General features: G+C 43.6%; 3 protein-coding genes across 5 annotated transcripts; 2 read left to right on the plus strand and 1 right to left on the minus strand.

Moving 5' to 3' along the window:
* Nucleotides 1–1,600: 1,600 nt before the first annotated feature.
* On the plus strand, nucleotides 1,601–12,852 carry LOC108115379. 2 transcript variants are annotated; one of them, XR_001772796.2, is made up of 5 exons: nucleotides 1,601–2,512; nucleotides 5,552–5,599; nucleotides 6,635–7,024; nucleotides 7,415–11,683; nucleotides 11,929–12,852. XR_001772796.2 is itself a non-coding variant. In XM_017226815.2 (4 exons), the coding sequence occupies exons 1-4, from the start codon at nucleotides 2,395–2,397 to the stop codon at nucleotides 7,864–7,866; spliced, it is 1,008 nt and encodes a 335-aa protein (XP_017082304.1). In that variant the 5' UTR covers nucleotides 1,601–2,394; the 3' UTR covers nucleotides 7,867–12,852. The 2 variants fall into 2 exon arrangements, 1 of the variants encoding a protein (XP_017082304.1); XM_017226815.2 differs by having other exon boundaries at nucleotides 7,415–12,852.
* A 239-nt stretch (nucleotides 12,853–13,091) lies between these two features.
* LOC108115360 (zinc finger C2HC domain-containing protein 1C) lies at nucleotides 13,092–18,102 on the plus strand. 2 transcript variants are annotated; one of them, XM_017226786.2, is made up of 5 exons: nucleotides 13,092–13,453; nucleotides 14,277–14,620; nucleotides 16,773–17,315; nucleotides 17,399–17,434; nucleotides 17,496–18,102. In XM_017226786.2, the coding sequence occupies exons 2-5, from the start codon at nucleotides 14,567–14,569 to the stop codon at nucleotides 18,003–18,005; spliced, it is 1,143 nt and encodes a 380-aa protein (XP_017082275.2). In that variant the 5' UTR covers nucleotides 13,092–13,453; nucleotides 14,277–14,566; the 3' UTR covers nucleotides 18,006–18,102. The 2 variants fall into 2 exon arrangements, with proteins under 2 accessions (XP_017082275.2, XP_017082276.2); XM_017226787.2 differs by lacking the exon at nucleotides 13,092–13,453 and having other exon boundaries at nucleotides 13,979–14,620.
* On the minus strand, nucleotides 18,035–20,628 carry LOC108115359 (THO complex subunit 1). Its single transcript, XM_017226785.2, has 5 exons — nucleotides 20,461–20,628; nucleotides 19,714–20,397; nucleotides 19,347–19,633; nucleotides 18,989–19,288; nucleotides 18,035–18,936 (listed from the first exon to the last, which is right to left on the minus strand). The coding sequence occupies exons 1-5, from the start codon at nucleotides 20,536–20,538 to the stop codon at nucleotides 18,147–18,149; spliced, it is 2,139 nt and encodes a 712-aa protein (XP_017082274.1). The 5' UTR covers nucleotides 20,539–20,628; the 3' UTR covers nucleotides 18,035–18,146.
* Nucleotides 20,629–21,075: the final 447 nt, after the last annotated feature.

Genomic DNA, 21,075 nt, shown 5'->3' on the forward strand with positions numbered 1-21,075 from the left:
ATTGGAAGTGCTGGGTCATAAAGGCCTCTACCCACAAAACTGGAAGCCAGTGCAACTGCAAAGGAAACCAAGCCAGCAAAGTACGAGAAATGGAGATACTGATATTGCTTTCAAGAAGCTTATGCCTTATGGTCTATAAATGCGGGTAACTTGCTGGCAAACAACAGTTGCCGTTTATTGGGCATCGGAAAATGGTTTTTGGAGGAACGATGCGCAGATGGTGGGACGTCTAGTCGACAAACACATACATAAGTGGTGTTATTGACAATTTAATTAAAAAAATAATTCACAATTCTAGGGTGGATGCAGTAGAGAGACCATTTATTAAAGAGATTGTATAAAATATATTGCAGTTTGATAAAGGGTATTCATTATGGGTGATTTTTTTTAGAGATAAAGAACTTTAAGTTGGCAGTACCTGAACAGTATCAGGATGGCGACCGATTTAACGCTGTCAAGTGATTTATTCTCATTTTTTCGTCCATCAGAGCAGTTAATTCGATTTACCATGGCCTCCAAATTCTTGTGATTTAACACCGTTAGACAACTTTTTGTGGGGCTATGTAAAGTCATTGATCTAACTTCAAAAAAACTTCAAGGTGGTTAATAACCTTTAGGTGACTATCTACAGCTATACTAACATTTGCTTAAAAGAATCTATTCACGAAAATCTTATCTAGACAAGATGATAAAACAGTGACACCCGCAAGTTTATTTGTTATCCATAACTGAACTATTACATACATCGCTCATACGCCATGTGATACGAGCCGCTTTGGGTCCCCGTTGGGCGCTACTTAAAATCAAATTAAGATAATTAAATCGCCGTCGTGCAGCCTGAATATATTTCAATTTGGGTCACACAGTGCTCGCATGAGAAACAGTTTGGAACTTCCTGCCTTGGCTGGCATCGGCACCCAAGGGATTGGGTGCGAACCGTCTCCGTCTTTCCAAAATCACTCCTGGCACAATTTCTTTTTCGCGCGCGGCAGCTGCGTCCTTTAAAATTTTTGGGACTCAGCAAGTGTTCAAACTGTACTAAGTACTGTTTATTTACTTGCCGCCTATTTGAATAGTGGCAGAGCGCATTATTACCGATTATCGCCGAACGGAACAGATGCTGCCCCCCATCCGGAGTCGCAGTGGGTTGCCAAATAAACATGGACACCGATGACAGGAGGAATGGTTGGAGGTTTGTGGGTGGTGGGTTGCAGGATAACCTACTAACACGGACGCAACATTGAAAGCGAGAGAGAAAGAGAGATATATGAAAAAAAAGCATGAAAAAAGCTCGGGAGAAAGTAAGGAAGATGAGTGAAAGCAGCCGCGCTGCCTGTCATCTGTTGGCGCTGGCGGGTTTGCTGATGTTGTTGCCGTAGGACGTTGAAGGACACCAGCAAAAGCAGACGTATCAGGAGCAGCATCACCGCCTGCGTCTGGCGCTCCAGTGTTGTCCTAGTCCTAGCCGAAAGCTTTCGTCCCTCGGCAGGAGGAGCTCGTATGAGACTCGGCTCTCGGTTATCGGTTCTCGATGCTCGATTTTTGTATTCCAAGTTTCTGTGGCTCGGCAAGGCTCGTCAGTCGAGTTTCGGCCGTCTAACCCAGCAGAGGTGTGCAGCGGACAGCAGTTGAACCACCGCAACATACAGCACCATTAGCAGCAGCAGACTAAATAATTGCGGCCACAAAAGAAGAGAAGCCCTGCCCTTTGACCCACTGTATTCATTGTATCCACAGCTCGATTGCATCGGGATCTGCCACTGCAACAACTGCCATAGCAATGCCATGTTGGACTGACAACTGACCCAGCAGCAACTGATTGACTGGCCGCCCGACGGCAGAGCTTCCTTATTCCTCACAAGTCCACGTCTGTTGTCCACTTGGAGAACGCGGATGGGAAGAGCATCATCCTCGGCGACAGAGCAGCGCGATAGTAGGCAACGAAAATCGCAAATCTAATTAGCGACGTCAGTGTCAGGATCGCTAATCTATTAATTTCGAGGAACCACATCAACAACTTTTTCGGCAAAAAGGCGTTGCTACAGTACTAGAGAAAAGAAGAAAAAACGGCAAAATCGAGAAAATTTAACGCAGAAAAAAGGGAAAGCACTTTCGTTTTGCTGTGCGTGCGTGTGTGTGAGTCGGTGTGCTGGTGTGCCGCGTGCGTGTGTGTGTGCGAGTGCCTGATAACGCGAGTCTGGCGCTGACATCACTTTCACTTGGAAAACCAACTTGAGGAACCATCCTGGAACCCGGGAAGCTGCCAATCAAGCCCCACGGCAACAAAATCAATTAAACTACCAATACGACAACCGCCACAACAGCAACAACAAAGCTGCCAAGAGCCAATTATCGAAGAAAAGCGGAGGAAACCCAGTGAAAATCGCAGTCAAGATGTTCTCCATGTGCACCAAGGTGAAATCGCGGAGTGCGGACGCGGATAGCTCGTTCATGCAGCAGTCGCAGTCGCAGCAGATGCAGCAGCTGCAGCTGCAACAGCCCCAGGCGATGGGTGAGTAGGGTGATAAGCGAAAATGTGGCAAAGTACAAAAAATCGGGGAGAAAGTGAAATCGAAACCGAGACTGAAACTGAAAATGCGCCCCCGAAAGGCAGTCGGTGTGCCCTCATTTGGCGGAAAACCCTTGAACTCGTTTTAGCTGCCCCACCCCAAATGCTCCGCCTCTCTCCGCCCTCTCGGTCCCTCCCGGCTGCTTATTTTTCTCAATGAATTCGCACACAGGCGCAGCTGCGCGTCTGTCTGATACTTTCTCTTTCACATCCCCACATCCTCTCGGCCCACTTCCTGCCCCTTGCCCACACCAGCGTTTAACTTATCAAGCGGAATCCAGGATGCGGTTTCATTATGCTGCAATTGTTGACGGTGCCACGCCCATTGCTCAGCAAATGTGTGTGGGTGGTCACAGCGTATTGGTGTGTTCCCTGCATTAAATCATTAAGTAGAGACAACACAGCCTCAGATCACGCTAAACACGACGCTGGGCATCTGAGTGAGTATTTGCCAGGGAACCAGCTGGAAATGAGTCGAGGCCCAGAATGGCAGGATGAGCTGTTGCAAATGCAGTTGGCCACATGAATAAATCATGTTGATGCACTCGGAGGAACATTGTGAAAACTCAATTATAGAAGAGCTCTTTTTCCTCAATCCTGCTAGTAATTTAAAGGTTCTTATTAAAATTGAAAAACAAAGATTTTTAAACATAGATTAACTATTTTCAACTTTTTTGGTATTAGTTTGGTTTTTGGAGAAAGAAATATCTTTAGGGTTTAGGAGTGCAATGTTGTTAAAGTAATAAATGCCAGTAATTATGGGCGTTACTCTGTCTTAGTGCAATTTTTGATACTTTCATATGCACATGGTATATCCCAGCCCTTTATTCACTCTCGTATCCAGCCAGGCCAGCAATTATGTCTGTACACGTTTGTCGCTGTCTTCGCCTTCCGATTCGTTTTTGCCCCAGTGCGAACGAGAATACGAGAGTGGGATGGGTTCGTTGTCTGTGGCAGCCACTTGCAATTCTAGCTGATTTGTCATGTGGATGTGGATGTAAAGATGCAAGGAAGCAAGTACGAATGTGTGTGTGTGCGTGGGCATGGCTACGTGCGATAGTGTGCGAGCACTGAAGTGGCACACATGATGTCCGCTGCCTTGCCTTCTTATACAAGTGAGGCAGTGTCCTTCGACGAACTCGTTCTCGCAGCAACCCCAGTACAACATATATGCCAGCCCTCAGCCCTCAACCCCAAGCCCCCCCCAGTTACTATTTCCAGCCCCATTCCCGAGCTCATCCTTTCATCATCTCCGTCGACACTTGGACTGCGTCTATCGTTGTCGTCTGCATTTCGTTTGGTTTCAGGGTACACTTAAAACATTTTTCACCTTTTTAAAGAAAATCACTGTAAGGTGAAGAAGCACAATAATTTTATATTGAGTTCGAAATTGTCTCTTATATCTAAAAAATGGCTTTTTATTTATCTGATGAAAATTGTTTGGAGATCTTAAACTTTTTTTTTTTTCGACTTAAAAAAGTGTGAAAAGTGTGTTAGTCTCTTAGTGTACAAAAAACTACATAGGTCGCAGAAAGCTGAGCAGAGCCAGACCGTTTTGAGGGCAAACGTCGTTTTTTAGCACGCCGTGCCTCGAGCGTTTTTCAAATGCTGTGCAAGCTCATCGCATCCCATTCCCAGCCGGAGCAAATTGTCACCAGCCACTTTGGCCGTAATCAGTTTGCTGCAAAGGCAACTTTCTCGAGTGGTCGAGTGCGGCAAAAAAGCCAGAGAGGTTCTTCAATTTCTAAATTACAAGAATTTTTCCCAGGGCAACACTAATCGCTTATCATTTTGTGGAAAAAAGTCATGGTGAAATACTAAGAACAAAAACCTTATGAAAACGTCAATTTAATAAGATAACATTTTTATATTAAAAGAGGACTTTAAGGGTAGAAGGTACTCATAAAGTAAAAGGGTGTATGGTATTCGTTCAGAATTTTTTTGCAGATGGATGGAAGTATTTCCGTTCCTATTAAGTTTGTGGTCAGATCAATGTAACCATGTTCCTCCGAATGTTGAGATCACAGGAACTTTGAGACCTGAACCCTTTTTGATTGCTTTTGGTTAAACATCTGGTTTATATTATGTAATAATTATTGTCATAAAATAAGTTTCAGCAATAATAATACCCTATTTAAAAAAGTAAATCGTTTTTAAACTCTTCCCAAAAAGAATTTTATACGATGTTAAAAAACTTATAAAAAACATATTATTCGTTATATACAAGTTACTAATTTAGGATAGTAACATCCCATTTGGCATCCTTGGGGCATTATTTAAGTTTAAACAAATTCAAACATTTTCCCCACATTTTAAAGAAGTGGTCCCTGATGGAAAAGGTGTGAAATGGCTTTCGATCAAGAATACCCATACATATATCCATTGCCTTGGCCATCTTTATTGAAATAATTAATTCAGTCCACCGCAAGCGTCGTGTTTGCCACTGCCCCAAATCGTATAGCACCGCCACCCCGCCCGCACTTTCGACTCTCGACACTTGACCAAATAAATGGGATGCCAGTGGTAATGAATTTGAAATGAGAGAACGGCCAGCAGGGCAACTGCAGCAGCAGTGGCTGGCTGATTGAGTTGCTGCTGCTGCAATTCCGAGGGAATTGCTAAATGAAATTCCGTGTTTCGTTTTTCGCCATTCGTTATCCGGTGCACCAGTCGCCTCGCACCTGGATCCGCTTCCATTTAAAATTTGCAGCTCCAGTTTCGGTGCGTGGGCGTTGGGTCCTCGGCTCAGCTCAGCTCAGCTGGCGGATGTCGGATGTAGGACGAAAAGGGAAGAGGTCCTTGAATGGGAAATGGGCTCCAGCTGCAGCGCCTGATTCCTGTTCAATTAGTGGTATCGTGTGACTGGGCTACGGACTACGAACACTGGGCAGCGGGCAACGGATGCCGTCTAGATGAGATTCCCATTCGGACATTCCCCCACTTGGCACTTACTCCGAAATTCGTTTTCTTCTCTTTTTACAGGAACTGGCGGGAAACAAATCAAGGGCGGCTACCTACTACGCTACAAAAGTGAGTAAAATTCAAAACTAGTTTTAACTAAGTTAATAATATAAATATTAGATCTAGTGAAAAATCAAATTTAAATGTGTAAATAGTTTCGTCGGGAAATTAGTATCTAGTCTTGTGGTTTCTGGAATCATTCTACTTTTTATTCGTAGTAAAAATGTAGGTCCGGATTATAGTAGAGTATAGTGTGAAAGTATTACAACGAAGTCATGCTAGCTTTCTTTCTTATTCACGTGACATTAATAGGTGTTTTTCTAGGATTCCGTCTTCTTAAAATGTCATATATCAAAAGTCAATAACACCTAACAAGGAATTCACCTGCAGCAGAATTATTTGCTACGCCATTGCAGGACCTTGAAAGGTCGGTCTGATTCAGACCTTTTCCTGTGGCTGTCAGCACAGTAGGCACAGTCCACCCGGGGACGAACAAAGCCCCTCCTCAGCAGAGACGACAATCTGTCAAATCAGCACAACAGTAACAGTCCTCCCAACTCGGGCTCAACAGGATGACGCAGCATCCATGGATGAGGTAGATGGATGAGCACTGCGGTCCTTCGAATGCGGGAATGGGGTATAATCATTTCGGGGTCACATTCAAGTGTAATTACTCATGATTTGGCAGCGCTGTGGATGCGTCATTGTCATGCTTGCTGGACCGGATTGAAAATCATGGCCTAAACAATTTGTGTTGAGCCCTTCGAGCAAATTAGTAGAGAAAAATATAAAAACTCGAGGAACACTTAACTTGAGCAAGCATGCGATTGAGTACACTCATAGGTAAAGGAAAGCCCTTATGTACAAAAAGATACAAACTATAGTCTTTCGATCCGCAATGAGTGGTTGTTTAAAAAAGATGGGGAAATAATTAATTTAACTTTACTTCTCAAATTAAATTCTAAGACAAAAAATTTAAATATGAGTATTATCTCATTCCATTAATTATCGTTTGATCATAAAATGTATCAAATTAGGAGCTAAAAGGTGTCGGAGCAAATTATTATTCTTTAGTTAATTGAATTATGTTTATTGCCTTCACAGAGCAAATGTTCTGGAACCGTTGGGCTGAGGAATGGGTGGTGCTGTACGACGACTCGACCATGGCCTGGTTTACGGAGCCAGGGCGCTCTTCGCCTACGGGCAAGATCCTGGTGAAGGAGGCGCCCGAGATGCTGGCCATCGCTCACTGGACCGGCCAGATACCACGTCGCCCGCCGCTACCTGCTGGCGTAAATGTGTCCCAGTTAATTGCCCTCGGATCTCAGCGCAAGCGGTCCAAGGTCTACTGGATGCTGGCCAAGTCGGAGCAGGAGGTTAGCGACTGGATCGATGCGATTACCAAGACCCTGCCGCCGCCTCCCCAAATCGAGCTGGTGGTGGACAAGCCGCACCTGATGAACGTGCTTCGACGTCCGCTGGTGCGCATTAGACGTGAGTAAATCCCCATTAACACTTTTAATCCATCCGCCTACTCATTATGCCAACCCTTTTAAAAGATGGCGACGTTTACACTTGTTCAATATCATGTATAAATATTAAAGTGTATATATTTATCTTAAAGTTTATTTAAGTGTTATTATTAAACCTATAACTAACAATTTTTAATCGGCATATATATTTAATGGGGTAGTTAGACATGCCCGTTTGCATGACTCTTTAATTCATAGTAACTTAATAAATATGAAAATTGGCCTCGTCCTTACAAACCGGTTCACGGTTAATCTCCAAAAGCTTAAATTATTTTAAATTTAACCTAATTTCCAGCTTTATTATATTTATTTTAACCAATTTTTTGAATTTGCATTCCATTTTCAAATTCAGCTGCCACCCAGTCGGAAGTTAAGCAGCGTAAGGCAGCAAACCACGGAGCCAGTGGCAGTAAACACCATCGCTGCTCCTCAGCCATGACCACTAAGCTGTACAGGCATTCCCAGGATCCGCTGGTTAAAAGCGATGCGGCAGTGGCCATTCTCAGCAAAAAACCGGACTCGAAGGCCTCGCTAGCCTGTGCTCTGCCCTGGGGCCACGGATGGGGATGGGCCACGCTGCCCAATGGGGTGTGGAGCGGCGGACTCACGTGGTCGCAGTGCGAGGATACCTTCACCCTGCACGCCTTGCCCACCACCCACTGCACTAACCTAATCGACACCTCATGCAGCGGGGCGGTGTACCACACGGACATTGGTGGGTTCGACTTTCACTCTTCAGGTGTGGACGACATCGGGGGCGAGGACTTCGACTACGCCATGGATTGTGGGGATTTCATATTCTAAACTCCCTCCAGCACAGCATTCAGACACCCACCCACCCAGCGGGCGGGGCACTTTCGTCCTTGCCCCGCAGATTTTGTCTTTGATTGGAAGGAGCTAAGCAACTGGTAGTCGCTTGGGTAGTATTTAATATTTAACCGTGCTTTCGTTAACCTCTGAGTGTTAGGTGTTGCTAAATGGAAGGGAAAATCCCCAGCGTTGCGTATACGCCTCTTTGTCCTTGTCCCAGTGCGGTTAACTATCCCGCTTAACCCATTACCATGTTTAACTTTGTGTATTGCCCTAATTGCGTTAAACAGTTAAACTGAAAGTGCATACACAATTTGACGCAATTTTCCCATTTCCCTCAGTGTGCTAAAATATATGCATGAATATGGCTGCGGCCAAGGAAATAGTTCTGTTCAACTTTGTCCGATGAGAATTTAGGGACTCATTTACTTTTTAACAAGCTGGCTGTCAATAAAGTTGGCGAACCCATTTTACTTTGCCACCAAAAATATATGTTTGAAAGATATTCCGGAAATTAAAAGTCAAGTTTCGAGAAAACAAAGTTTAATATTCGGCAGATATTTAGTCTGTTATTCTATACAAAAAGAATTACCTTTTACCAGGTATCGGGTTATTTAAAGAAAGTTAAACAAGAGCAACTATTACTTTGGCCGTCGCTGTAGTTGAATTTTGAATTCTGGCTGAAGCACGTGTGTCCATGTATCCCCCAATATATACATGTTAGGCCGCACACTCGCCAACCTCCAGCCCACAACCACCACCCACCATACACCACCATCCCCACCACCCACTAACCACAGCACCACCCCACCCAACCGCATTCAACCATCGCAGTCGCAGTTGCAACTACAAGCATTTGAAATGCGAAAATATTTTTGCATCGCGCATATAAGTAGGCTACAACATATTTTTGCACTCGACAAGCGAACAAATTACAATAAATAATGCAGACGAGACGAGGCGACGACTAAATTAAAAACGAGAAAAACAACCGCAAGAGATTGAAATACTTTTGTGTATTTTGAGACTTTTGAAATTTATATTGATGCAATTTGTAATGGAAACACTTTTCAAATTGTTTTGCCATGATTTTCTAGAATTTTTGGAATCGATAGTATTTAACCGCTAAACCCAAGCCCGAACAAGCCCCAAACCCCAGCGATACCCGCAAAACCCCATTTTTGTGTGCAAATTTTTGAAACATTTATACAGATACAGCGCGCGTAAATTAAGTACGTCGAAAAATCGATAAAAATTTAATACAATTGCCTAAGGGCAAAAACAAAAAAGTCGTAAAATCCAAGGAAGATTTTAAAGTGGAGTATAGCAATTTTTATATAGCATGTTAAACAGAAATGACAGTAAACAGGAAAACCAGGTAAATAACAAGTAATTAACGAGGTAAAAACGAACTTTAGCCGTAAACACCCATACACCCGCAAAACACCTAACACCGCAACACGAAAACCTAGTGTAAGTGTTAGCACATAAGGCATGGCATCCGAATGTCAGTTTAGTTTTCGAAACTAACTCACACAGATCGACTTACCCACCCGTACTGATGTAAAGTTTATAAAACCAAGTCGAGCGAAACACAGAGACAAGTTAGCAACCCAGGAAAAATCACAGAATATAAAGCCAAAGACGTGTATACTCATGTACGAGTAATTAGCAGTTAAGAACACATTCGAATACATTGAAAAATCACAACCGACGAAAAGGTAATGGCACCACACATACAGATCATCTGTCATTATCCCACATCGATTCGATTTTGAATTTGATTTTGAGGAACTTTCGACACAATATGTGAGGAAGGGAAACGCCGCTACGGACACCTTGAGAAAACTGTAACTGTAACTACGTTTAGGCATACATATAATATATATCTAGGATCTAGGATAAGTTGAGGAACGCAGCGTCAAGTAGAGGAGCGACCGTTAAGTTATACACACATACATATATGATAAATGTACGTACCGTAAGAATGTGCAGGTTTTCAAAATGTTGCATGCCGCGAAAATGCATAGAACTAGATAATAGAAACGCGAAATATTATGTAAAATACGGGTAACGGGACACACCATGTCCTACGCATCTGTTGCATGTCCTTGTAAGCGCATGTATACTTATATATTACTATATATTTATGTACAACAATAACCAAGAGCAAAGCTACACGAAACGCAAAAAAGCAAACGGAAACGGAAACCTTAAACCTGAGCCTTCAGCCTTAGCTATCATACCCCATCTCCCACGCCCACCATTCGCTACTAGCCCCGTTTAGTACACATACATACGAACAGAAATATATATATGTATATGTATTATGTAATAGCTATAGTCGGGAGACGCGAGTCGGACATCGGGGAATATAGACGTACATAGAGAACCCGCCACGTAACGTAACGTAAATGAAATGTAGACTAAAAGACTTAAGCAATTGTCGTTTAGACGTTAAATTAGAGCGCATTGAATGTTGGCTTATAGTTCTAGATACGGAAGCGATTCAAGAGCGATGTTCGGAGCGATTAGGAACATATTTAAGAATATCCTCACCATAATGTTTTAGTCTGAAGCCTAGCCGAAATCGAAATTTGTTAGCGAGCGAGTAGTAGAGAGTCGAGTCAAAAATGCGATAACCAAACTAAAACCTAATGAAAAGCGAAAATAAACGTAAACGTAAACCTAAAGTAAAATCAACCTTGGACAATCACGCATACGCATATAGGAAACTGGATTAAATAATGTATGTAAATTGTTTAAGCCTTGGGTCGGCAGCGATAAAGGATAGCTTGTGTGGCATAGTCTTAGCACGTCCAGCATGGAATCCTTAAGGGCTCCGTGAACTCAACTAATCTAAATACACAATACACACACGATGCGAATGCCAATGCCAATGCCAATGCGGATGCGATGATTCGATTGAGAGCTCGAGCCAGGTCAAGCTTCAATTAAGTGTCACTCCCCGACGCTCTTCAGTTGGACCGAGAAGTATTTTTGTAAACTTTATTAAGAACACCGAAGTCGAAATCGAAATCGAAAGCAAAACCAAAACCAAAAAAGCAAAAACAAAACTAAAACTAAACGAAATACAAATACAAAAGACAAAAAACATGGATGTTTTAAAACCAAAATTAAGCAAACTTAAAACAAAAGTATACTTTAGAGTCAAATTTTTGTAGTATAATTGTACACGTAAACTGTTAGCTGAACAACCGTATATAGTATATATATATATAGTGTATACAGACACCCACTTATAAGTGTATAGCGAACGCGAATCGAGCGAGATACACCCGTTTTTATTGTGCTGCGCATTTTCAGCGGGCGGCTGAACTGTGAATAGTACCTTAGGTATAGGTAGCGTGGCATCGCGTGCTAACCGCATTTGATGTAACCGAATTATGAAATTGTAGAACCCAATCGGAAATCGGTGGCAAGTCGTTGTGAAATGATCCGTGAGAGGGGCGCTCGAGAGCAGCCAAAAGCAACCAAGAGCAACCGGAAGGGGAAGCAGGCTTCTCGTCATCCGGCCGTCTTGGCCAGCGTTGCGTATACGCTCCGTGTTCGGCGGTCCCAACTGTAACTCACAATTAGGCTAGTAAGTTCGCGTTGTTTGTTATCAGTGTCGTTGATGTTGAAGTTGAAATTGCCGTGTCATTGTTAAAACGTATTCAAGTTGTAATCCGACGGCGTTCGGAATTAGCTGTTTTTGGGAACCAGAGCGAGCGCAGGAAGCGGTTAAGCGGAAGCGGCACTCATCGACCCACGAAGAAGATTATACAAATTATACAAGCATTATACATAGGTGTGCATAATACCCATACCCACACATATATACATTGGTGTAAAAAACTGCGAACCAAACCTCCCCCCCCAAAACAACTCGAGAAGTTTTAATCCACCAACCAATTCGGGTGTTCCAAATCCCCATACGGCCCACAGCCTTGCCAAAAACTCTTCCAAATCCCTCGAGTTACCCCCCGAACAGTAATTAGAGAAGTAACAACGTTATTCTATAGATGTGTATGTGTCTATAAATATATTTTGTAGACGTTCACTCGCCAGACGCCGCCAAGCTCGAAAAAGTATATTAAAATCCAAAGCCAACCCGCGAGGCCATCGACCAGAAACCAAAAGATCTTTTCATGTGGCAGGCTCAGGTACAACCAACTCGAATCCAGAGCAAGTGCTGCCACTCTCTTGGCCCGCTGGCCAACTTAAGAGAGGAGCGGATTTCGCTCTCCAATGGTTTCAAAACTGCAGCCCAAAACAAGCGAGCTGGTATGAATAATTATTATGAAAACGATGAGCAAATAGACGCTAAGCGAATAGCAAAGAAGTCATCAAATGAATCAGTCAACGAGCACTGCTCGAAGCACGAATGCCCTACCCAATTATAATTAAAATTAAGACATCTCAATTATTTTATTTTCAATTTTATTAAATTGTTCATAAAATTTACCTAAACTAAGAATGTTTAAAGTGGGTTTGTTCCTTAAAATCATATGCTATTAATTGGAATATATTTCGTTTTAAGATATATACAATAACATGTTCGAATTATCAATGTAGTCAAAACAAAATTGTAAGTTGCACTTTACTTAAGTTTTTCAAAGTCTATTTGTACTTCTTTAAATACTGGGTTTTTGTATTACCAAATTGTAAACAAGATTGAGTAATAACATGTTTGTGTAATTTTGAAAATTTTATGATTAATTTAATTAAGCTGTAATATTTTTTAAATTTCATTGTGACTACTAAGAATGTATTTTTGAGCTTCCCAATCGCAGTTAACTATGATTTATTATGGTTTTGGCAGGCGAATGCTAAAAAAAAATATTTATACCAATTTTTGATTCGATGACTTCAAAAGGGGTTGATGAAGAGTAGAAGGCGGAAAACATCTGCGAAGCGTCAGCGTTGATAAATGTGAAAAAAAGCAAATAAAGTTTAGCAACAACATCTGAGAGAAAGAAAAAAACAGCCATTGAGCGATAAATACATGTTTCTCTTCGCGTGCACGCACATATGTGCACTGGGCTTCTGGGAAGGGGGTGATATAGAGGGGTCCTACCCGATAACTTGACTCACCCGACACGCCATCATCCACAGATCAGTTGGCGGTGCACCGCTCGATGTCGCTAACTTCGCAACTTGTTCGGGCCGGTCATCGGTATGGTGTGTGGATTTGGAATCGGAATCTTGTCTCAGTTAGCGCGCAAACTTCTAAGCAAACAGTCGCCAGTGCGGGCTGCTCGAAAACCTCAAAACAAATATCAAAAGCCAGAGAAACAGCGACACAAATCGAAGCCGAAACACTCGAGACACAAGACACACGCGGCGTATGCGTAATTACAGTCCATCAACAGCTGGCCAGTTGCCCACAGAGGAGCCACCACCTATCCTTCAGTGACCCACTTCGAGGTCCGGCTCTAAAGTTCAATCCTCGTTTAAGTGCCTTCTTTGTGTGTCAATAAACTCGCGTGCCCAGTGTCCACTCCCTCAAACCAGCCCCCCAGGTCAACAGAGCCCACTCCCAACAGCTCCGGTCTGGAGGTATTTCTCCATCCAGCTGGTAAGTTTGTTTCGGCAGTCTATGCAAATCACAGCTCCAAACACAAACAAAGCCGGCGCAAAGTTGGAATTAGTCAGCGCAAAACGACGTGTGCCAAAAAGCCAAAAAACACATAAATTAATGGTATTGTTAGGGTATGAGTCGAGCCAGAAGAAGAAGTCGGTTGGTGAACACTCTGGATCGAGACGACAATAGTTGATCAATAGTTGTTCAAACTTCTTTATGGTAGCAACATTTTGGATCAACTGAATACTCATCACACCAGAATAATATGGTAATGTAATTTATAACATTTAAATGGAGATTTAAAAAATGTATTTTTTTTTATTTTATCAAAAGATTTTAAAAAGTTGTTGGTTGACTAAGAAATACTTTAGCGCTGAATAACTTCAAAACCTAATTCTTTGTGTAGTTATCTTCAAACTTTAGTTGAACCCCCAAATGCTTGAGTAATTTTCATGAAACACATCTACAAGTATCTGCTTATCCAGTCAGTTGGCTTTCTCTGCCTTCATTAAGTTGTCGGACAAAATTCAATTTAGTCATATCACAGCAATTCGGCAGTATAACTTATTTAAGACTAACAACTAACAAATTTTAAACGAATATTTCCAGTGTTCGCTAGTTTTGTTTTTGGTCCAGATATCTAGTTTTATAAATAAAGACAGCTTTCATCGGAGTTTTTAAGATTTTGGAGAGTTAAAGTGAATTCAATTAGATTAGTTTGCTCATTGATCGCCCCGTATTAGGAGCGGCCATCAGCCCACAATTGTCTGGGTGTTGATCTGGGCACGGTTTCAACGACTTCCACTTCCACTTCCAGATCGGCACCCACGTCCATCCAAGTCCACTGACGCCTCCTGGCGACATTTATCGGTCGGCCTTTTGCTGCTGCTGCTGCCGTTTTGTTTGTTTTATGCCAAATCGCGTGACTCACCCGAGAGACTGGGTCTGAGTCTGAGTCTAAGTCTGAGCCGGGTCTGCCGTAACGAAACACTTTGAGCCCAGCTCAGTCGCGTCATCACCACCTTGGCCAGAGCCCACACACGAATATCGCAGCGATCGCATCGAATTCAACTGGCTGGCGTCGAATTGAATATACTCCATTTGGCGATGGCGTCAGAAGGTTCCGGAGAGATGAAGACTTCAAGGTTGGCGCAAATGCAGGTAAGAGTCAAAACGGATTTATTAAGTAAATTGATTAAGTCTGATTTACCTGATTTACTGGTAAAACATAGATTTACACGAAGTACTAGTTTGTATTTGAATTCTTCAAGCATTGCAAGATATTAAATATTGCTTGCAGTGGCAAACCAGTTTTCTTAAGTCAAGTCAGGAAATTACCAGAGATGATGCCCAAAATCTGGTATGCTAAAGAATCATCTTATATTAAACTGATCACATATTTAATCAAATAACACTGGGGTCTTAATCGCAGTATATATTGGCTCTAGCTCCGAAACACAGGCAGTGACATTTATTTCATTAAAAATGGCTCCGATTTAAGCCAGATATTTACTTTAATTTCCGTGATGTACCATAAATGGCCTGTAGCTCTTGGCGGAGTTTTATTTCGGGCTCTCTGGCAGAAGTTTCCCAGCGAAATGCCAGCTAATTAATTTGTATTCGCCGCTGCCCATATTTGGTAATGGGAACTTTTGTCGCCCCCGCAGCGAAACAAAAGGCGCTCCTTGAACACCATCTGTTTGCCGCGAACAGAGGCGCCGACAGTGCAGAGGGGGTTAGCCATTTTCCCCTCAATTGGCTGTAATTATTGTTGGCCTAACTACGTCACTGTATTAGCCGCTCAATATCCAAAAAGGGTTGACATTAAGAACGTAAGCATGCACAAGTGCACGGGGAGAAATGAGGCAAATATAAACAAGTTAAATAAATTAATTTATGTATATTGCCCAAAAATAGTTTTAAAAATTTCATAGTTTGAATAATATTCAAAGTTAAAAGAAATTAAATAATAATTTGTATAAAATAATGGCTTAGTAGTAATGAAATATTTCATTTCCTATAGGATTATATAATAAAATATAAAAAAGAACGTTGAATCAGAGTAAAATCGTTTTACATTGTTTTTCCTGAATTTTTTTCCACGAGTGCATATTCGACCGACTATAATAATTCATCAATCAAAAAACTTAGCTAGGAAAATAGTCGAGCGCGATTTTTATCGCTGAAAGGGCGGGCGAAGGCGAAGGACAATGCAAAGGTCCTTTGTCACCTGGTCGCCGCTCTTTCTTGGCGGCATTCAACAATTGCTGAGGCTTTTGGGGGTGTACGTGGCCATACATACTTGTATATCCCATGTGGGCCGTGTCCTGGCAACGTTGCAATCATTGATTTTTTGTTGTTATTGCTGCAAGCCAATAACAACAAAAACAAACGGCTGGCTGCTAAACAAAAGGACAGCCAGCTAGAATTTCTCGAGTGTCCGATATTCACAAAGGACTTGCATTTTTTTCACTTTGGACGACTTGCCAGGTGGCCATGACTGAGTTCGAAGGCCACTACCAGGACACCAGAGACAGAAGACAAGCGCACTAGGAGGGACACTTACGGGAGGAGCATGCCCACAACCACGTCCACACCTACACCCACACCCATAGCCTTACCCACGACCCATTCTCGGGGACAGGATAGAGTTTCCTTCGCCCAGGCGGGTCGTGTGGCGAGGGGTTTTATGTACTGGCGGCACGTAAGTGGGCACGGATTTATTCGCAGGGGCTAGGAGGGGGCTTCACTGGGGTGACACCTCCTCATCACCAGAATAGACAAGCAAACAAAACACAAGTATACATTGAAACCTGTGCGCTTAATGACTCTACTCGGGGGAAATGGACGCGCTAATGTCCAGTTCCCGTCCGCTCAGTTGACACGCGCTCTCCGGCCCGTAATGTTGCAATCGGCGGACGGGGACGAGGACGGAGAATACCTCCATTATGATTTTGAGTCTGAGCTCGCCCAGGATCACATTCTGCCATTGAAGCTCAACGAGTCCTGGGCGGCCAGGCGCCTCATGGAGGCATTGAGTCATCTGCCACCCAGTGGCAATGGCAACACTAACTCTGCGCCCGTAAGATAATTAGAGAATATTCTTTTTATACCAACTTATGGATATAATAATATTGCAATCAGGTGTTTTTTATTTTAATTGGTTTTTTTTTAAATTCAAGATAAATATTTTGTAATGAAATTATTTCCCTTAAAAGCAAAATCCGAACTTATTTCTAAAATAATGGAATATAATTGTTCTGAAGATTGAACTAATCTAGAGTCTTGTAACAATTTTACTCTTCGCCAACAGATGCGTTTTCAGCAGCGGACTCAGCTGGAGCAGGAGGTCCGTCGGCGGGAGCTATTGGGCACCAAGACAAAAGCCGAAAGTCTGGCCACAGGGGCGCCAAGTGCCGCCACCACCAGGCTGATTGGCAATGGGAAAGTGCGTCAGATGTTCGATGAGCGACGTCGAGGAGCTGGCATTGATCGCAGTAATCCCCTTAAGCCGATCGGTACTCTTCCGTCGCCTCCCGCCCAAGCAAAAACCCGCTCACAGCCACCGACACAACGGCTCATTAAGGGAATATCTGAGATGAACCTAAGGGATCAACCCAATGACAGCAAGCGCATTACTAGCGATAGCAATAACAATAAGTATGCCACTGTTCGGACTGTGAACCGAAACCTAAAGCCAGTGGTTACCCGGAAGACACCGCCTGCCCAGGAGGCGACGCTTCCCCAGCGATCCGTATCCTCGCCGCAACGCAGCCCCAAAATGCAGAAATCAAATCGGTTAACTGGTGGTGCTATCTCGCAAGCCAGTCGACAGTCTCCGCCAGTGGTTCGACGGGTGAGTAGAATCAACGTAACATTGTATTGCCAATCACACTCAAAACCTTATTTTAAAAATTTTCCATGTTTGTTTCGGTTCAGGCGGAGACTAAGTCCGCTGTTAAAAAGGTCAACATGGTGAGTGTCACAGAACAGGAAACTGAAGAAGACTTAATCAAATGTTATGCATTCTTTATAGGAGACCCCGTCGAAAGCCCCAGATGGCACCGCCCTATGCCGGCACTGTGGACGTCATTTTAACACAGATCGACTAGAGAAGCACGAAGCGGTGTGCCAACGCATGATGAACACCAAACGCAAGATCTTCGATGCCTCCAAGCAGCGGGTCGAGGGCACCGAAGCCGAAAAGTACAACAAAAAAGGAAAGGGAAATCGCACCCGAACCACGTACACTAGTGCTGCCCAGCAGAAGGGCCTGACCACCGGGGTGAAAAAGAACAACTGGCGCAAGAAGCACGAGGAGTTCATTCAGTCGATACGGGCCGCTAAGCAGGTTCAACAGCACTTGGCACGTGGCGGTAAACTGAGCGACCTGCCACCTCCGCCGCCTTCAGAGAATCCCGACTACATCCAGTGCCCACACTGTCAACGAAGATTCAACCAACAGGCCGCCGAGCGACATATTCCCAAGTGCGCCGACATGTTACACAACAAGCCCAAGAATGGTCCCCCGCCAAAGAGGCGTTGATGGTTATTAGGAATCGGTAATAGCTGATCTGTGGTTGATAACAGTGAGCATTCCCATACTTTTACTTGTGATAAAGAAATTTGATGATTGGAACGAATATCAAGTAGACTATAAATTGGGTGGGTCGTCGGCCAGGAAATTTTAATCGGACAGCACTTCAACTTCGTCGTTGGGGGCAGAAGGCACAGTTGACGCTGCAGTCGATCCCGACTTTTCCCGTTCTATAATAGCCTTTACCGCTTCCGCAGCCTTATTCATCTCCAATCCCTCGAGCATATACGCCCAGTTGTCCAAAGTGGCATCGTCATCATCGGAAATCCAGTTAGTCAGCATTTGGACGCAGGCCACGTTCGCCGTAGGGTGCTCCATTTGGAAGAAGAGCAGCTCGTCGTTGGTAAAGCCAATTTTTTTGCCGACCTTCATCCAGGGCTCGCCTATCAATGGTGCCACCTCTTGGATGTGCTCTTTGGTGACCATAAGTGGTTTCTCGTGCGCGGGCACCTCATCCACCTCCTCTACCACGGGTTCGTTGTCTTCTACTTCGAGATCCTGCTCTGGTTCAGCGTCCTGGAGAGCCACCGTAGCATCCTGCTCGCCCTCTGCATGGGCATTATTGACCGACAGACCAAAATTGTTATCCGAAGAGTTGCTGGATAGCAGAGCTGCAGGCTTGGGCTCCTTGTCTCGGATGAGACGCTTGCGCACCTGCTCTAAATAGTCGGAGATTTTGCTCGATGGTTGTGAGAGCGATGTGAAGAAATGTGGTGTTTGGCGAGCAAGTAAACGCAAGGCTCGCCACTCAAAGGCTGGGTCGATCTTCTCATGCGGCGTCTCTAAATATGTTTCCAACTGTGGCAGGAAGTTACGCTGTTCGCTTTTGCAGGCCTGTAGATTATCCGGAGAGTAGTTCCACAGACGAGTAAGGTTATCACTAAAAGTGTATTATTTGATTTTATGACTTTGCTCGAGTTATCATTACGTACTTTCCCAAAAAGAACTTGCCGTTGCGGGCAGCATCGCGTAGTGCGTCGCCCAATGCACGTCTTGGTCTCTTAGTAGGTGGTCTTAAGTCATCATCACTCGCGGCAGGCTCCTCCGGCTTTTTGAACTCCTTACAGCCCTCATTTTTCCAGTTATTCCACATCTCCTCACGCACCAGCATATGGTGTACAGTTCGAGAGAACCGTTTGCCGTATGGAGGGGTCTCCTCTAACAACTTATAGACACGAGACTCTGTTTCCTTAATGAAGTCTGCCTGGTCTGTGGTCAAAGTATAAGTATCGCTGAAAGAAAATGCATCATATGTCAATCCGTGTAAATTGGGGCTTTTAATATACCCACCTTTTAAACTTTACACTGACTTGAAGGTACTGAAAGAGAATAAGAAACTGCACTAGAACAGCACGCCGGAAATTGGCGTCTGATAGCTGTAGTGCTAGAAGCTTTGGATTGGTCAGGAACTTAGCGAAAAAGTGGTTCGCCCTGACTACGGCGGTCACCGCAGCAGCATCAACGGCCTCTTCGTCCACCTCCATTGCGTGACCACTATCACTAGCATTGTCGCTGCTACTCTGTCGCACGTCTTCCAGTTTGAAGCTCGAAAAGGACTGCAGTATATTCTGCGCGTGCTATAAAGTGTACACATACAAATACATGGTCGATAAAATAAAAAGATGACGGGCTCAAAAAAAGCTAAGTAAATACCTACCATCTGGAACATCTTCCACTGAGCTTTGTTGTAGCATTGATTGGGATTCCGAAAGAAGTCCTGCAGCGACCAGAACTTGCAGTAGAGGTCATAGTCGATCTTTAGCGGAATATCCTCAGCGGTGTCCTCCAGTTCCTTATTATCGCTCTCGTCGTGGTCCTTGCTATCCAGTCCGTACTCCGTAAAATTATCGAGGTTGAACTCAGACACGATGTTTAGGCCAGAGCGCTCAGAGAAGGGGAAGAATTTCGACAGGAAGAGCTGGATGCGTCCGCAGAAAACTGTGTTCTGGGTGCGTGAGAGGCGACGAAGTAGATCGTTGCACATACGAAGGATGTTATTCTTGCATGAGGCAAAAAAGATCTCCTCCTTCCACACCTCCACCATCTCTTCGACGAACCGAAAGATCTCTTGGCACTTGTCCAGCGTGACTACGTCGAAGGTGTCGATGAGCAGCACGACCGGAATGGTGTTAGACACAGTTTCGGTCCGCGTAGCGTCTACAGAGAGGCGCACCAACTCGCCGATGCGTTGCACATCGTCGTCCAGCCGCTTCATCAGGAGCACTCGGAACGCATGGTCCATCGGCAGGCGCTTGTCATGCTCGGTGTTAGCTGTAAAGCTATTGTACTCTTTTACCAACAGATCCACTTTGCCGTCGGTGATGGCCAGTTCCAGGGCTTTCTGTAATTTAAAATTTAAGATCAGATCGCGTTATTGCGGGTTTCCTTATCCATAAAAACTTACCTCAAACGCTGACTGCAGCGCAAAGTAGTTGGCCAACTTTCCCGGCACCTTGTTGGCCACTTCCACAGCGGTGCTCATTTTGTTTGTATCAGTAATTACCACGAGAAAGCGGGAAACAATTCAGGAATTAACGAAAACAACACAACACGACAAGTGTTGTCAAGTTTTTAATAAGTTTGAGTGTTGTACAATAAATACCAAAAATACCAAGCTATCGATATCAAATAAATATTTGAATAGGCGGGAAGTTCCACTTTTAAAAACAAGAAATAATGTTGATACCCACCAATGGATGTTTTCTTTATAGATATGTGGTTCAACTGTTTTTGATATTAAGTTTCTACCCTGAAGAATACAAACCAATTTCTGAATCCGTGGTAATGACTAATATCGTAACGTCATCTGAAAGAGTTATTAAAACGTAAAAGTTTTTTTCGAAAATAGAATCAAGGCCTATAAATTTATTATAAGGTTATTAATTCCTTTTCTCAAAAAAATCTATATAGACCGGATTAGGAAATGAATCAACTAGCTTTGACATAATTTTGCAAGGCCGAATATTTCATTGATAAGAATATCACTCTGGTGAGGCACGCAAATCTGCTATCAGCTTCC

The sequence above is a fragment of the Drosophila eugracilis genome, unplaced genomic scaffold (assembly GCF_018153835.1).
Source record: "Drosophila eugracilis isolate 14026-0451.02 unplaced genomic scaffold, ASM1815383v1 contig_1897, whole genome shotgun sequence".
Taxonomy (NCBI): Eukaryota; Metazoa; Arthropoda; class Insecta; order Diptera; family Drosophilidae; genus Drosophila; species Drosophila eugracilis.

What these genes read in the sequence shown, in the direction of transcription:
- LOC108115379 (XM_017226815.2), top strand. Translation starts at nt 2,395, where the DNA reads ATGTTCTCCATGTGCACCAAGGTGAAATCGCGGAGTGCGGACGCGGAT. An exon ending in CTACCTACTACGCTACAAAA is followed by an intron (nt 5,600 to 6,634) that starts GTGAGTAAAATT and finishes TTGCCTTCACAG; the next exon opens with AGCAAATGTTCTGGAACCGT. An exon ending in TCCGCTGGTGCGCATTAGAC is followed by an intron (nt 7,025 to 7,414) that starts GTGAGTAAATCC and finishes TTTCAAATTCAG; the next exon opens with CTGCCACCCAGTCGGAAGTT.
- LOC108115360 (XM_017226786.2), top strand. Translation starts at nt 14,567, where the DNA reads ATGGCGTCAGAAGGTTCCGGAGAGATGAAGACTTCAAGGTTGGCGCAA. An exon ending in CTCCGCCAGTGGTTCGACGG is followed by an intron (nt 17,316 to 17,398) that starts GTGAGTAGAATC and finishes GTTTCGGTTCAG; the next exon opens with GCGGAGACTAAGTCCGCTGT. An exon ending in CTGTTAAAAAGGTCAACATG is followed by an intron (nt 17,435 to 17,495) that starts GTGAGTGTCACA and finishes CATTCTTTATAG; the next exon opens with GAGACCCCGTCGAAAGCCCC.
- LOC108115359 (XM_017226785.2), bottom strand. Translation starts at nt 20,538, where the DNA reads ATGAGCACCGCTGTGGAAGTGGCCAACAAGGTGCCGGGAAAGTTGGCC. An exon ending in CGCTGCAGTCAGCGTTTGAG is followed by an intron (nt 20,398 to 20,460) that starts GTAAGTTTTTAT and finishes TTTAAATTACAG; the next exon opens with AAAGCCCTGGAACTGGCCAT. An exon ending in AGTGGAAGATGTTCCAGATG is followed by an intron (nt 19,634 to 19,713) that starts GTAGGTATTTAC and finishes TACACTTTATAG; the next exon opens with CACGCGCAGAATATACTGCA.